Here is a 16,788-nt window from a genome sequence, read left to right as displayed (position 1 = left end):
CTCACCTCATCATTCGATTAGATGTGACAAGGTTTCAACACGCTTAAGGAATTTCATGTACGCCTCGAGGTTCATGAACACGAAAAAGATCTTCTGCAATTTAAGAAGTAACCATAGCACCAACAGTATCGCCGCTATTAATAATAATGGTATTGCAACCATCAAAAAGGAAAATGCACATGGTAGTTGGGAAATCTGGAGAAACATCCAAGTTGGCACAACTGAGCATGAGATCTGCCGCTTGAAAGCAAAGCGCAAGAGAACGGGTTCTTCTGCAATCAATGTATGCGTTACCTGTACGTTGCGAGCCCCTCACAAGGGGTGTGAGTTGTACTTCAGTACTACTAAGTATCATTTTGCGATTCGCTTTCATCACTCGAAGTCTCGTTGCAAGAGCCATTTTAAACAGCAAAACTGCCCATGCGTCTGCATTCTGTTCTACTCCTGGCTGCTGCTATATCCCTGGAGGCTACCGTATTAACTAGTGCTGACCACAAGGTGGCCCAGACCGCTCTGGGTTGCGTTTAAACATGCACTTGCCAAGTGAGCGGTGCGTGGAAGTGCCTCAAGGTGTGCGGTATTCGGTGCTGTTATCTCTAGGCCACAGTACGTATTAATGAATGAGATTGTAGGAGACGAGAAAAAAAATAAACAGCAATGCTGTGGTAACGATACTACTGGAACGATTTCCGCAGGCATTTCCTAAATCCTAAACCCAACCCTGACGGAACAATTCGAATTAATTATGCATATGGCCCTCAGAAACAGAAAAATATATCATTCGAATAATTCACATTTACACCAAAAATGTATCTATGATACACTATACTGTAGTCTGTATTGCAAGTATTAAAGCGCGGCGACGTACCTTGGAGTGAAGCGGCTGCGTCTTGCTGCGAAAACCAACCTAGAGCGTGTTGGCAGGCTCGAGGATGCATGCAGTACCGCTGCGAGCAGCAGCAAGTGTTACGCCGACGTAGTCTTTGCTGTGTTTGTCATTCAGCCTGAACCATACTTTTTAATGAAGCTGGGACAGTATTGGCTCTGGTGACGCATGTCGCCTTGACGAGGGTCACCGAAGGGCTTAGGGAATGCGGAAACGGTGTCCTTGCTTGTGCTTGACATGCGCAACGAGACTAGCAAGTGGCGCTGGCGCTGGCAGCGTCGACGACCGTCAAGCAGCCACTTCTCCATAATTCGCTTTTGAGTTGTGGATCAAAAGATAAATAAATTAAATTACAAAATCCACATCTATCTACATCTTTATTTCAAACTTCCCATCCCTGATCCTGACCACTAACCCACTATCGAAAGTGAGGGGGTGTCAGTGCTGGCAGCAACAAGTCGGATTGTTTACTTTAGGTCCGCCGGTTTCTACTTACCGGTTATCTACTTGCTGATGAGGTCGCTCTGCAAATTTGTGGCCAATTTCTCCGTGCTGGGGTCCTTCTTCGCCGCAGTAAACACTGCGAGTAATTGGTTGTCATCGTAGTTCGCCCTGAGGCTGTCGATCATGGTCGTCTTTTTCTCGGGATACAGACGGTTGAAGTCGTCTAGGTACTCCGTCCACATTTTGAACTTGAAATTGGAGAGTAAAGTCATTTCGTCAATGTCGTCGAGGTGCAGGTAACCAAACGCAACCTTGGGGGGAGTACTGTTCTTCACGTAACCACACGTTGAGCCACTCTCGCTCCGCCAGTTTGGCAATTTTCGCTGTGCTTGGGTTTTGTATCCCCGTCTCGATAATTCTTTCCAATCCACTGGATTGATAATAGCTTTGGAGCGGGTCAAACCACGATTCGGGGTGATGCGGGTTCTTCTTGTTGAAACCCTTGACGTACTGCAGCCACATCTGGAACACACTATCTCCGATAATCTCATCCCCCGCGTCGTCTAGAGCAAGCAGCGTAAATATTTTCTTGGGAGGTCCGTTTTTAGCCAGATAACCCTCGATCTTCCTTGTCTGGATGCCAACAGCGATATTTTCCATACTGGGGAACCTCGCGGCTAGCAGGAGGACATGGTTCACTAAAGCTTCAGGGAAGCGGGTGTCCAACCCTGACAAGAACGAAGCCACCTCGCCAGATTTACCCTTGGAAAGTACATTCATGTACGCGACCCACGTCCCGGTAAAATCGTACCTGGCCACTATCGGCGGAGGTAGTATGTCGAACACATCGTCGACAGATTTCCCGCTTTTCTTCCACCCTTCTATGTAGCAGTGCTGACTCCAAATCTGTCGCCAATTTTCGCGTTTCAGCTCGCGTCTTCGCACAATACAGCATCTTCGCCACGTTGGTGTCGCCGAATGTTCGCGTTAACAACTCGATCACGACGGTCCTCTCTTGGGGAAACTTCGTGTTGAAAGCCTCCACGTACCTGGCCCAACTCTTGAACAACGGCATCTCCAACATCGTTCTATGTGGATTTCCGAGAATGTAGGACAGTGGTTGCTGGTTGAGTCCGATCTCTTTCAGAACAGCCGCCGGAGTTTTCCCACCGTCAAGCCAAAACTTCGCCAGGTCGTTCTGCAACTTGGTGGCGATGATTCCAGTTGTCGCGAGACGTTTCGCCGCCTCAGCATCTGCGAAGAGGACGCCCCCGTTGTGGTACTTCGTAAGCGTCGACGCCATGGATACGGAGTGCTTGGGGTACTTGGTATTAAACTCGTCCACGTATTTGACCCATGCTGCAAATTCGTCGTCCAGATGGATGTATAGTGACTCGTCGAGTTTCATAAAGTGGAAGACGTCGTCGGGCTTTTGCGCGGCGGCCAACCAGTGCTGCAGTTGCTCCTTCTGCAGTCTCTTGGCAATAGCGATCGCTTCCGCGGAGATTTTCTCTGTCAGGAAGAATTTGATGATCTTGTACAGACCAGCGTCGCCGTACTGATCCGTGAGCGTCGAGACCGCAGACTTCGCCTTCGCCGGGTGTTTGGCAGTCAAATCGTCGACGTACTTGAGCCACCGAGCGAACGCGGGCTGCTCTTAACCTTGGTAAGACCCAGGCGGTAGAAAACAACGTCGGCATCTTTCCCTTCGGCGAGCCATTTCTGAAGGTTTTCTGGGCTTATCTTCGAGGACGTGAGCAGAGTCTTTAGCTTTTCGGGGTCAATCCTCCCCTCTCTTCTTCATTTTCTTCGTCGTCGTTGTGGGTTCTCCTTAAGAATCTCCTTGCAGAGAGTCGAGTTTCTTTCGCAATCCAGCCTGAATAGTCGGCCACTTCGTCTTTCTGTGAGAGGAGACAAATGTTGATTAACTGCTTTTAAGCTCCATTAAACTCCACTCTTTCTGTGAGGTACGGTAGATGCAATTGGTATTCGTCGCCGGGTAGATCGAAGACGGAGTCGGCGTAATCGGTGTCCGGTACACATTAAAGTGCGTTAGGTCGAAGTTGTTCCGACCACGGCGCTAAGTACTTGTATTAGCGTGCACGACGCGAAGTAACCGTAGTTGTTGGGGTTAGCTGTAAATGACATAGACACAGATTGGACCCCACTTCCGACTTTTTCTTACTACCCATCATAGAGGTCGTCGATCCCACCGCTTCAAACACCAGTAATAAGTACTAACGAGGCCCCCCGCATCAGCGTTGTGCTGTGGCGATGCAGTATACCAAAAACGTTGAGAGCAAAGTACATTACAGCAACCAAGTAGCAATGCGCTCCAAATGAAAAGATGCGCTCTAATCTACTCTTTTGGCTGTGCGATGGCTACGCCATATTCCCCGACAATGCCTTGAGTTTCTCGCTGTTCACCATTTCATCCGACGCTGGGCCATTATGAAGCATCCGTTTGAGGTCCGCCGGCTTCTCCTCAGCACCCATCCACTTGTTGATCCGTGCGCTCTGCAAGTTCGTCGCCAGCTTCTCCGCCTCCGGGTCCTTCTTTGCCGCCGCCAGACTTTTTACCAATACCGAGTCATGATAGCTATACTTCAGAGCATCGATCATGGTCGTTTTTTCCTCGGGATAACGGCGGTTGAAGTCATTCAGGTATTTGGACCACGCATTGAACTCTGCACTTGCGAGCAGAGTATTTTCAGCCGACTTGTGGAGGTCAAGATCGCGGAAAGTATACTTTGGAAGATTCTTGGAGTCTAGCCAGTACTTGAGCCGCTCCCTCTTCGTTCTTCTAATGGCGATGGAGAATACTTTGCCCGGATCGCGACAGCAATCCTAGTCGATCCGCCTCCGAAGCACACAAGTGATGTCTGGATATTACGCATAATTTTACACCACAAACTCGCACGCGCACCAACGACGCTTTTTATTCCTTGGATAGATCGGCCGTAGATGGCGGCAATGTATTCATTCAAGTCATAAATTATAAAATATGTTTTGGTAGAAGAGTATGCATTGAGACTATTTACACTGCACTGGAGCTAGACTGAGACGGTTACGATTCCACTGAAATGTGGGGGATACGAAAGACTTCTCAAACAATAGAGACAATTCCTCCAAATTCCCGAGCAGATGTAGAAGCGGCGTCAGTAAATCTGACCCAGTTCTGATGCTTGTCACGCACTGAGAGGCGTTGTCCCACTCGAAGCGTGCCCACCCACGCATGGCAATTTGCTGGTTTAGAAGCTTGGACGCCAGTAAGGGCAATTCGCCGTCGTGCAGCTGTGGAAACAAGTGGTGTACATCGTTCACCCTTATTAGTCACAAGTTGTGAGCCCTGAATCACAATCGTCGTAATGATCGCGTGTTTCCAGATGGGAATGACCAACGGGATGTGCACTATCTGAACGGCGTAAGCATGGAAATTTATGTGTGTTGACTCCCTGCGTCATCTTCGAATTTGTAGAAAGTTTACTCTACACTTTTGCAATACATGATTTCACTCTACCATACCACTTCTCATTTCGCAGTTTACAAGAACTATGAACAGCATCCTGCGCCCACCCAATAGTGATCAGCTCAGCAACGATGTTATCGGCAGCGTAGTAGAACGTGACATACGATCGAAGCGACCGCCTCAGAGTCAGGCAAGAGAATTGGATCCGTCGAACTTAATGGAGCGATATCCCGACATGACTCAAGATGAAGACTCGCAGAAAACTGGCGTCGCTTATCCAAGCCCCAAGCGCGCGCCGCCTGACGCGAGACGAGAGGTTACTCGGGAGCCCCCAACGACCAACCCATGGACAAGTGAGAACCAGTACGCAGCGGTAGCGGAACTTCTACTTCGCGACGCGAAGATGAGACGAGAACAACGAAGAGATAAACAGCGGAGATACCGGAAGAAACAGCACGACTATACAGCAGGCCTCAAGAAGGACACGGAACATCTACGGGAAGAGATCTCCGAGCTAGAACAAAAGCAACGTTCTCTGAACGTCAAGGTACCATGTGTGGATGGTGGCAGCGGAGTACTTCCGACTTTTTCGCCACGTCTTTCGACCGACGGACCAACCAGACCCCATGACGGTGGAACGCGTGGATTTGTGCGTTCGGTCATGGCACCAAATGTGGTATTCAACACGGGTAGAGGTGAAGGTGCGTGATGCAGAACTGGTGGCTCTTTTCGCTGTGGTTCGCCGACATTGTGGTTGATGTTGACGAAATCCAAAGAACAGGGCCCGACTCCGTCTTCGCCACCACCAGAACCTCTTTTACAATGACTGAAAAAACTCTGCGAAACGTGTTTCCACAGCTGCACGACGGCGAATTGCCCTTACTGGCGTCCAAGCTTCTAAACCAGCAAATTGCCATGCGTGGGTGGGCACGCTTCGAGTGGGACAACGCCTCTCAGTCATCAGAACTGAGTCAGATTTACTGACGCCGCTTCTACATCTGCTCGGGAATTTGGAGGAATTGTCTCTATTGTTTGAGAAGTCTTTCGTATCCCCCACATTTCAGTGGAATCGTAACCGTCTCAGTCTAGCTCCAGTGCAGTGTAAATAGTCTCAATGCATACTCTTCTACCAAAACATATTTTATAATTTATGACTTGAATGAATACATTGCCGCCATCTACGGCCGATCTATCCAAGGAATAAAAAGCGTCGTTGGTGCGCGTGCGAGTTTGTGGTGTAAAATTATGCGTAATATCCAGACATCACTTGTGTGCTTCGGAGGCGGATCGACTAGGATTGCTGTCGCGATCCGGGCAAAGTATTCTCCATCGCCATTAGAAGAACGAAGAGGGAGCGGCTCAAGTACTGGCTAGACTCCAAGAATCTTCCAAAGTATACTTTCCGCGATCTTGACCTCCACAAGTCGGCTGAAAATACTCTGCTCGCAAGTGCAGAGTTCAATGCGTGGTCCAAATACCTGAATGACTTCAACCGCCGTTATCCCGAGGAAAAAACGACCATGATCGATGCTCTGAAGTATAGCTATCATGACTCGGTATTGGTAAAAAGTCTGGCGGCGGCAAAGAAGGACCCGGAGGCGGAGAAGCTGGCGACGAACTTGCAGAGCGCACGGATCAACAAGTGGATGGGTGCTGAGGAGAAGCCGGCGGACCTCAAACGGATGCTTCATAATGGCCCAGCGTCGGATGAAATGGTGAACAGCGAGAAACTCAAGGCATTGTCGGGGAATATGGAGAAATGGCTCGCCGAAGGGAAAGATGCCGACGTTGTTTTCTACCGCCTGGGTCTTACCAAGGTTAAGAGCAGCCCGCGTTCGCTCGGTGGCTCAAGTACGTCGACGATTTGACTGCCAAACACCCGGCGAAGGCGAAGTCTGCGGTCTCGACGCTCACGGATCAGTACGGCGACGCTGGTCTGTACAAGATCATCAAATTCTTCCTGACAGAGAAAATCTCCGCGGAAGCGATCGCTATTGCCAAGAGACTGCAGAAGGAGCAACTGCAGCACTGGTTGGCCGCCGCGCAAAAGCCCGACGACGTCTTCCACTTTATGAAACTCGACGAGTCACTATACATCCATCTGGACGACGAATTTGCAGCATGGGTCAAATACGTGGACGAGTTTAATACCAAGTACCCCAAGCACTCCGTATCCATGGCGTCGACGCTTACGAAGTACCACAACGGGGGCGTCCTCTTCGCAGATGCTGAGGCGGCGAAACGTCTCGCGACAACTGGAATCATCGCCACCAAGTTGCAGAACGACCTGGCGAAGTTTTGGCTTGACGGTGGGAAAACTCCGGCGGCTGTTCTGAAAGAGATCGGACTCAACCAGCAACCACTGTCCTACATTCTCGGAAATCCACATAGAACGATGTTGGAGATGCCATTGTTCAAGAGCTGGGCCAGCTACGTGGGGGATTTCAACACGAAGTATCCGAAAGAGCAGACGACTTTGGTCGAATTGTTAACGCAAGGATTTGGCGACACAAAAGTGGCGACAATGCTTTACTGGGCGAAGGAGCAGGCGAAAACGCGGGCATTGGCGTCAGATTTGGAGTCTGCACTGCTCGGAGTCTGGAAGAACAGTGGGAAATCTGCCAACAATGTCCTCAACATACTAAGTCCGCCGACAGGAGGTCCGTCCGGTTTTTCTAAGACGTGGGTCGCGTACTTGGATGTACTATTCAAGGGCAAACCAGGCGAGGTGGCTTCGTTTTTCTCAAACATAGAAACTATCGACCCGGAAGCTTTTGTGAACGAAGTTCTCATGCGAGCTATGAGGTTCCCCAGCATGGAAAACATCGCTGTTGGCATCCAGACGAAGAGGATCGAGGGCTATCTGGCTAAAAACGATTCTCCCAAGAAATATTTACGCTGCTCGCTCTTGACGACGCGGGGGATGACATTCTCGGTGACCGCGTGTTCCAGATTTGGATGCAGCACGTCAAGGATTTCAACAGGAAGAACCCGCGGCACCCCGAATCATTGTTCGCGCCAATTGATACGTATTACAGCCCTGCGTCCGTCGAACGAATGATCAAGATTGCGATGCAGAACCCAAGTACCGTAGAAATCGCCAAGATGGTGGAGAGGGAACGGTCCTTGTTCTGATTAAAAGCTGAAGAACTGCCGCAGAAGGTTTTCCGTTCTCTGGGGCTGGACGAAGCTGATGAGAAGACTCTTCTCGCTGTCCGGAGTTCAAGACGTGGACAGCGTACCTGGATAGCTTCAACCGTCTGTGCCCCGAGAAGAAAACGACCATGATCGATGCCTTCAGAGCCAACTACAACGACAGGAGGATGCTGTGGATCCTCGATGCAGGGAAGAAGGACGCTATACGGAGAAATTGGCGGCAAAGCTGCAGGCTGCCCTTATCGACAAATGGGTAGCTGCAAGAGAGGACCCAAAGGAACTCAAGCAGGTATGCCAAGCTCCGACGACATGATCGATCGATATGACAAAAAGCTTACGGCATTGCTGGAAAGTGCCTCATAACACCATACTATGATACTGTTAGGGATGACGAGCTAATGGTAATCCAAGAGGAAGTACTAGAATTCAGCGGGTTGCCCTAAAACAAATTATGGTTAAGATGTACTCCGGCGTACCTCCAGCCACGCTCGGATTTTCGCCATGAACGACTTCGCTCCAACCCATCTAGCGATGTAGTGTTACAAGCTCTATAATTTGTCGACGTAGATTAGCCCCAATAATGTGCTGGTGACCCAGATCGATACGTTCTGGGTTAGTGCTCTTCAGACGTACGCGTGAGGGTACGCCGCATAAGACAGTCATGATCTATTCGCCAATGTGACTGTCCAGAGGTGCTCTGTTTTCCTATTAGAGGCAGTTTTGCTACAACAACGTCCGAAATCCAAGCATTCCGCGATCCCAACTACACGTGACGAAAGCGATCCTGTTGTTTACTCTCAACCGATCCCGCGTTGGTGCCTTGGAGAAATGGCTCGACATCTGGCGACATGAGAAGACCTTGCCACGATTACATTCAGTCTCCCTCCACTTCAGCAGACCTGGATTTTGACTATCATCTGGTCGCATTCTTTGTTTTATTTTGCTATTTTCCCTCTTTAGCGAAAAAAAATTAATGGAAAAATCCGCTCTCCTCAAGAAAGCAAGATCTTTAGTACTTCTCTGCAACCAATGTTTACTTTATTTGAGCTTCACCGCTAGCATACAGCGTAATCATGTGGTAACCGTCTTCTAGGAGCTTGTCGTCAATTTACTTCTTACTTCCCAGAAGCTGGAGGTATTGGGGACCCGGGTGGTGGACCCGGGGGGTCTCGCAGTTCGAAGCTAGCTTGTACGGATGCCCTTTCAGGGAAACGATGTACTCGGGCATCTCCTGCGCCTGCTTCGCAGCCGCAGTATCTGCATCTACCACTGTACAACCAAGTGTACCAAGTTTGATTGCTTCTTTTCAAAGGCATTGCCAGTTCTCTCCAACGAATTGATACTTCAACTATTGGGTTTGACAAACCCACCGTGGTGATTCTACCTTCTCCTGCTCGTTGGATTAGGACTCCACGGATTTAGTTTTAACTTTAGTTATTTTGTAGTTAGTAGAACGGTTATCAACAAGTAGCTAATCAACGTAATTTTATTCCTTCCTGCCTTTGAAACGTGCGCTGATGCCAATCCTATATTTCTTAGATTGCATGGTGTGCTCGGAAACTTACAGGCGGCGAAAAAACAGAAAAAATACGTGCATTCGAACATTTAGCGCTTCCAGGCTAACTGCCCAACCGAACTTGCAGGGTAACCCAATGAAGCCAGCAATTTGTTTCAAGTTTGATAAGTTAAGACTGAGGTCTAGCAGATCTCGATCGCGTGTAGGAGTTGGATACACCGGGTGTTTGTCCTTCGCGTTGACGATGTCCACCCGGGCTTCCTCTCTCACAGGAATCCGGGGCGTACAGAAAACGTAGGAGCATTCAAACTCTGTTTGATAAAACATGGCGCAGCCACACACAGACTTTGTCCGGATCGCCTGAATATCTAACAACAACAAAAACTCCCAGCTTCGATTCGTCCAAGTGTGTTATTGCCATTTATCTAGTATTAAACTGAACGTGCCGCATTCATGTAGCATCAGGATGATCTGAACTAATATTGGTGACAATGTACTTTTAAGTTGTTTTAACAAGAACAGGATAAAGTAGAAGATTATTCTACAGCAGCAAATGGGCTCGGTGGATCTCTGCGGGTCACAATGTAGTTAAGTCATACTTAATCATCCAAAGTCTTCGTAGATAAAATGCCTAAGCGAGTGTCGAGTTTTAATGGCCCCACACGAGCCATTCATATCTCGATTGATTTGAACTATACTTCTCCCGATTTCATACACGGTCGTCATCCTTTTTGCTGTAGCTTTTAGCCTTTTCTACGGAGAATACATAACACCAGGTGCAGCTCTTTTGAGTCTCCGCTGAATGAATTCGTTCGCCACCGTATAGGACGTCACCGCATTGCCGGCGGATAGATTTGGCTTTGGATAAAAATATGCTGAATGAAAAAAAAAAATCAAGCTATAATTCCCATCTTGGATCGCATAGCCTTAAAAACGTTAACCCCAGTGAGCCTGGCCGTAGGATAAAAGAAAGGATCAAAAGTTTAGCGCTTTTTACAGAAACTAGTGCTGGGTAATACGAGTGTCTGAAGCCACACACACAAAGCCTTTTCCTTCCTCTACAAGATACTAGTGTCCACTTGGTGTCTCTCATTGTCCATCATTGCGAAATTGCCGCATGAAAAGTGTCTCTAACAGCTTATCAAAAATCCAGATTTATCCTATCTGCTAGGATAAAAATCGCATTTAGACTTGAGCTGAGTATTGGTCTGAATACCGCTACAATTTTATGCTTCCAACGGTCGCTTTGTCAAATGCGACACGACCGATAAGATGGGAGACGCCTGCCCCGCTAGGATAAAACGGTCTGTGTGTGCCACATCAACAAAGGATTTGATCCTTTTTCGTAGGATAAATTTCACCGGGGTCAAGTAGTTTATGCGAAGTTTTAGTGGAATGTTTTATCTAATCCATCCAGACACATTCCAATGAGTGTGGGGATTCACAGAATATCAGCCTGCCGAGAATTTAAGTCACGGCAAACTCAGGTGACCAAACGATTTTCAATAAATCTCTATGTATGCAGAAGAAAATCTGTGTCTGAAAGAGGAGGGTATAAGTTATGACCCAGGACTGAACAGATTGAATCGATAGCTTTAACACTAATGAAATGAGTGAGTACTATGTTGAGTGCTCTGGAGCCGCATGCAGTTTAATACGATGCAGTGGAACTGTTCCAAAATTGACACAATTCTTCATGACACAATTTGTGGAGACGATATTTGCGTCTTCGCATATTGTACTGGGTATGCAGCCCTATTTTTGTGCTCATGACACATTTATTTTTGTGTTGTTTTTGGAAGAGTTCCAGTGATAAGGTAATGACATCAGTTGTGCTCAAGGTCAGCATCGAGGGTTGTAATTGTCACAGACGCTATTACTACGACGAACAACGTACATGTACATAACGTTATCTGTGCAATAGCAAGAATTGCATTCTTTCGAACAATAAAATGTTTGTGCTGGAGCTCCACTCCTCTGGTGGTGCCTGGCATCAATCTAGAAGGAAAAGAAGCTCCGAGGCGAATAGGCATCTATCAAAAGCTGTAAGTGTAATTCAGACCGGATTCTATTGAGTGCTGTATGATGTTGTGTGAATGTTGTTTGATGTCATCCGCACGGGGGTGAAGTGACGAATGAGCGTGAATGTCGTTCGATGTCATCCAAAAACCTTCCCCAATCGACAGTTCTTCGAACTGCGAATTGGCTGAGAAAACCTCCTAACACCAGCGATCTAGGCACAGAGTTGAAAATGCAGCGCATTTATTTTTTGCGGATCAGTTGTTCACTGACATTTACTACTAAGTAGTAGTATTTTAGAGTTAAGGAGCGCTGGTCTGATTAACCTCCGCTAGCGCACATTTCTAAAACAAATTCTTGAGAACTTCGCCTCGTTTTTTGTTCGAGTGAGAGGCTCGTTGCTTGGACCTCGTGCACGCGTTTGAATGAGGGTGGGAAGGGATATAGTGTATGCAAAATTAATGTGTTTGTGGTATTGTCAGGGACAATTTGTCACCTTGTCTTCTAGCCCCTCGTTCTTCTTGCTGAATCACTGTCCGGGGGGGGGGGGCGCATACGACCTCAGCGTTGTTGGCTGCAATACTCGGCGGTAAACGCTAGATAAAACAGGCGAGTTCGTAGTAACAGAACCCCTTTGACAACTCCTTCTGCACCCTGTCGACACTAGCGCCTGTCCTCCCTGGCGTAAGGGTTGACTTCATCTGAGTTTCGTTTTGGGTTCGTTTGAACCCTTGCTTTGGGTACACACGGTGCCTTCAAGGCGCTACATGAGTAGTCCAGCTGCTAGGAGATGCCAGGAGTAACTTCATTCAATCAATCAGTTCTCAATTCGACTCACAGGACTCAAGCGGCTTGGCATTTTGAAACATTTCAAAGAAGACCGACCTGGTTTACCCGTCAATCATGAGCGGCTCCACCAAGAAGGACGACAAGGAGCGCTACCTCACGTAATCAATCACAGTGCGTGCTGCGAACAAGGAGAAGGGCATCGAGGAGGAGGTCGTCACGAAGAAGATGGCCAAGTTCATTGACGGCGGCCCCAAGGACTTCCTCGAGTGGACCTACCACTTCAACCAGCTGGCGAAGCTGAAACACTGGAACGCGGAGGACAAGTTCCTCAACACGACCATCTTGCTCGAGGGCGACCTCCGCGAGGCATTTGAAGATGCGTCGATCACCGACGACGACGTGCGCATGGACGAGGAGTTCACTCGCGCACTGCGCAAGGCATCGGTTGTCGTGCTGCCGACGGACTACAGCGAGAAGCTCCAGGAGGAGCTGTGGGAGATCAAGAAGGCCCGCAATGAATTGCTGTCAGAGTACAGCAAGCGGTTCCGCGCCTTGGTGCGCATGGAGCACACGCTCGCGCTGCTGAACGAGAACTCGCCGATGTGCGAAGACGCGCTCTGTCGCCTCTACAAGCGCGGCCTCCCGTACGAGTGGCAGAACAAATACGGTGCGAGCGGCCAGATCTATACTACCGTGGCCGCCCTCGTGCCATTTTTCGAGCGCATTGAGCAGGGCGAACAGCGACTGCACCGTACCAGCGGACAGGACAAGCGTAACTACGCCAACGAGAATCCACGAGGTCACAGCCGTCGAAGCAACGGCAACCGTAACGGCAGCAATCGCAATAACAGCAGCAACAGCAACAACAATCGGCAACAGTCCTGAGGAGGAAACCATGGTCGCGGCAACGGCCACAACACCGGCAACAACTTGGCGAGTAACAAGTACTGTAGCTTTCACCAGACGAACACGCACAACACCCAGGACTGCCGCGCTCTTCGCCACGATAATCAGCAGGAGGAATACCAACAACTGGACGAGAGACGCGGGCCTAGGAGTGATCAACGCGGACAGCGTGGCCAGCAACAAACGCGCGTCGAACAGCGCCAGCGCGCCGGAAGCTCCAGCGATGAGGAGTATCTTTTCGTGGGTCTGCACGCGTCGCCGGCCAGCTCGCCTCCCCCAATGCGCGTCATGATCAAGCTCGAGGCAGGCAAGGACCGCTACCAAGCCTTGCTGGACAGTGGGTGCTCGCGCAGCATTATCAGCTCAGCTCTCATGCGCACGCTGCAGTCACACGAGGCCCGGCTGGAGAACTCTACAACTTCATTTAAATTGGTCAAGGGGCAAACGCAAAGTGAAGGCGCCATGGTTGTGCGCTTTCGGATCCCGCAACTTAAACGCGACTCGGTCATTGTCCACCAATTCGAGGTATTATCTTCACTTCCGGACGATATGACGATTGGGCGCGACTTAATGACGGCACTCGGCTTAGTGATCGACTTCAGGAAGGGCACCACGGTAGCGAGCTCGCCGTCCACACCACTGGCAAGAAGATCGACCTAGCTACCGGCCCTGACTCCGACTTGACTGTGGAAGAAGCTTTGGAATACTTTGCAGGTAAAGCAGCAGCCGCCACGCCTTTAGATTTGATACCTCTGCACTTAGAGGCAGCTCTTCAGCACTGCTACCTGAAATTGCTGGAAGAGTATGTGGACTTGTACAGCGGGCGACTCGGCCGCATCCGCCTGAACGACTACATCCTCCCGTTGCGAGCGGACTACACGGCAGAGCACGCGCGACCATACAGCGTCCCCCGCAGCCAAGAAGATGCGGCCCGCCGCGAGATGCAGCGGCTACTTGAGCTCGATGTGATCGAGCAGATCTACGGCTCGGAGTCTTCTGCGCCAGCTTTCTTTCTCGTGAAACCTGACGGATCTCTTCGCTTATTAGTCGACTTCCGCCAGTTGAACAAGTACCTGCGCAGATCTCCGTATTACGTACCGAAAATCCGCGAAATACTGCTGAGACTGGGCAACGCCAAGTGCATGAGCACTCTGGATGCGAACATGGGCTACTTCGCGAGGCGGCTGGCGAGGGAAAGTCGCCCAGCCACGGCATTCTGCCTGCCGTTTGGGAAATTTCAGTTCAAGAAGCTCCCGATGGGCATTTCGACAGCCCCAGACGAGTATCAAGCCTGCATGGAACGCATCCTGGGTGACCTGCCTTTCGTCATCGTGTACCTGGATGATATTCTCATCTTTTCCGAGAATGCAGTGGACCATTTTGAGCATTTGCGTATCGTGTTCGAGCGCCTGCAGCAATACGATGTGACCCTCAACGCAAAGAAGTGTCACATTCTTCGCGATCGGGTTGACTACCTGGGCTTCACCCTAACAGCGGACGGCATCCAGCCCCAGACGAAGAAGGTAGAAGCCATCCAGCAGATCGCCGAACCCCGCAACAAGAAGGTTTGTGTCGCTTCCTGGGTATGATCGCGTACTACAGAGAAATGGTCCCGAACAAGTCGGCGTTGACAGCCCGACTCAACCGCCTGACGTCAAAGAATGTCCCGTTCACCTGGACGCCAGAGGACGCTGCAGCCTTTCTAGAGATCAAGACGGCGCTGGCTCGCAATGTGTGGCTAGCATTTCCTGATTACAGCCGTCCTTTTCACGTGTTCGCGGCCAGCAGATTGGAGGTGTCATCCTCCAGGGCAAGCGGATCATCGCGTGCTTCTCTCGCTCAATGACAGACACACAGCGGAAGTATTCCACGATGGAGTGGGAGTTGCTCTCCGTTGTGGAAATACTAAAAGAATATCGCACAATGTTGCTGGGATTTCCTGTGGTGGTGCATACAGATCACAAGAACCTCCTGTTTCCACGCGAAAACTCTCTGCGAGTCAAGCGTTGGAAGCTGATCCTCGAAGAGTATCGCTTGCAGGTTGAGTACGTTCCAGGCAAGCAAAACGTGGGTTCTGACGCGTTCTCCCGACTCCGCTACGACTTCGTGAAGCAGATCGCCGAAGAGGAACTTTTCGCAGTTGAAGAAGAAGAAGTAGCAATTGATGGCGTCGTCATGAAGAAGCACCAGCTTCAAGATGCTTCCTGCAAGAAAGTGATTGCACGACTGGAGAAAAATGAAGCGGGTCCTGGTTATTCACTTCGTCCTGCGCTGGGCGTCGTGCTACTTCACCATCGGAAACGTGTCGTAGTGCCGGAGACGCTGCGTCGTAGTATCGTGGAGCTCTACCACGATTACCTGCTCCATCCTGGTGCTGAAAAGCATAATCAGTCGATGAGCACATTCTGGTGGCCTGGAATGCAGACAGCGGTGGAGAAGTACGTCAAAGATTGCGTGGACTGCAAGAAGGCAAAGCTGCACGGTGGGAAGCAACAGTGTGGATACCTGCCACCAACTCCTGCATCCAACACCGATCGCCCATTCGACGTCGTACACGCGAATTTGGTGGGGCCATTTACTGGGGACTTCTACTGCTTGACGGTGATTGAACAGCAACTTCGCTGGTTAGAGGTCCTGATGCAGCGCGGCAAGACCTCGGCAACTACGGCTTTGAGCTTTGAGCGCGTGTGGCTCTGCCGTTATCCTCGCCCAAAACTGGTCGTGCATGACCAAAGACCTGAATTCACGAGAGACGAGTTCCAGCTGCTATTGACCTCGATGGCGATCAAGGACAAACCGATCACCGCAAAGAACCCGCAGGCTAACGCGATCTGCGAGCGCGTGCACTTGGAAATTATGAACATCATTCGCGTACGCCCGGACCTGCATGATCAGCTGGAAGTCGCCCTCGACTATGCTGCCTACGCCATAAGGGCCAGCTATCACTCCGTACTTCGAGCTTCCCCCGCTCAATTGATGTTTGGCGAGGACATGATCACGCGCGAGTTGCATTTCGCCAACTGGAACTTCCTCTCAAAGCAGCGATTCATGGCCATCATGCAGGACAACGATCGTGAAACTATGCGGCGACTGCAGCACTTCTATCGTGTAGGTGACAACGTCATGCTCCGTGTCCCTGCTCGTGAAAGGAAGAAAACCGACCCAGTCGCCAAGGGCCCGTTCGTCGTGAAGGCCGTCTACGACAACGGCAATGTGCTCCTCGACACTGGATCAAGCGAGTACCGAGTCAACATCAGGCGAATCTTCCCGTGTTGATTTAACAACACTGACATCCTGGCATGAGGGAGAATGACAACTCCTTCTGCACCCTGTCGACACTAGCGCCTGTCCTCCCTGGCGTAAGGGTTGACTTCATCTGAGTTTCGTTCTGGGTTCGTTTGAACCCTTGCTTTGGGTACACACGGTGCCTTCAAGGCGCTACATGAGTAGTCTAGCTGCTAGGAGATGCCAGGAGTAACTTCATTCAATCAATCAGTTCTCAATTCGACTCACAGGACTCAAGCGGCTTGGCACCTTCACTGGATTAGCTGTATCGGAGCATCCAACTTCAAGATACTATAATGTGGTAAGCGCCTGGTACAT

At 49.9% G+C, this 16,788-nt stretch overlaps 5 protein-coding genes across 5 annotated transcripts; 4 read left to right on the top strand and 1 right to left on the bottom strand.

The window, feature by feature from the left end:
- Nucleotides 1-1,389: 1,389 nt before the first annotated feature.
- Nucleotides 1,390-3,952, bottom strand: PHYSODRAFT_335376 (hypothetical protein; the record flags this gene model as incomplete). The annotated part of the gene is made up of 4 exons (XM_009532753.1): nucleotides 1,390-1,654; nucleotides 1,797-1,893; nucleotides 2,276-2,957; nucleotides 3,758-3,952. The coding sequence occupies 4 exons, from the start codon at nucleotides 3,950-3,952 to the stop codon at nucleotides 1,390-1,392; spliced, it is 1,239 nt and encodes a 412-aa protein (XP_009531048.1).
- Nucleotides 3,953-4,760: 808 nt separating this feature from the next.
- On the top strand, nucleotides 4,761-7,860 carry PHYSODRAFT_303097 (hypothetical protein; the record flags this gene model as incomplete). The annotated part of the gene is made up of 5 exons (XM_009532752.1): nucleotides 4,761-4,772; nucleotides 4,873-5,346; nucleotides 5,514-5,722; nucleotides 6,139-6,650; nucleotides 6,767-7,860. The coding sequence occupies 5 exons, from the start codon at nucleotides 4,761-4,763 to the stop codon at nucleotides 7,858-7,860; spliced, it is 2,301 nt and encodes a 766-aa protein (XP_009531047.1).
- Nucleotides 7,861-12,504: 4,644 nt separating this feature from the next.
- Nucleotides 12,505-13,164, top strand: PHYSODRAFT_316738 (hypothetical protein; the record flags this gene model as incomplete). Its single annotated transcript, XM_009532751.1, has 1 exon — nucleotides 12,505-13,164. The coding sequence occupies one exon, from the start codon at nucleotides 12,505-12,507 to the stop codon at nucleotides 13,162-13,164; it is 660 nt and encodes a 219-aa protein (XP_009531046.1).
- Nucleotides 13,165-15,579: 2,415 nt separating this feature from the next.
- On the top strand, nucleotides 15,580-15,867 carry PHYSODRAFT_444109 (hypothetical protein; the record flags this gene model as incomplete). Its single annotated transcript, XM_009532750.1, has 1 exon — nucleotides 15,580-15,867. A coding segment is annotated over one exon (288 nt), but the record flags the coding sequence as incomplete, so codon positions are not given.
- Nucleotides 15,868-15,951: 84 nt separating this feature from the next.
- PHYSODRAFT_380070 (hypothetical protein) lies at nucleotides 15,952-16,458 on the top strand (the record flags this gene model as incomplete). Its single annotated transcript, XM_009532749.1, has 1 exon — nucleotides 15,952-16,458. A coding segment is annotated over one exon (507 nt), but the record flags the coding sequence as incomplete, so codon positions are not given.
- Nucleotides 16,459-16,788: the final 330 nt, after the last annotated feature.

Source organism: Phytophthora sojae (genome assembly GCF_000149755.1).
Source record: "Phytophthora sojae unplaced genomic scaffold PHYSOscaffold_6, whole genome shotgun sequence".
NCBI classification, from domain to species: domain Eukaryota; phylum Oomycota; class Peronosporomycetes; order Peronosporales; family Peronosporaceae; genus Phytophthora; species Phytophthora sojae.
This window is presented reverse-complemented; position numbering and strand designations above follow the sequence as displayed.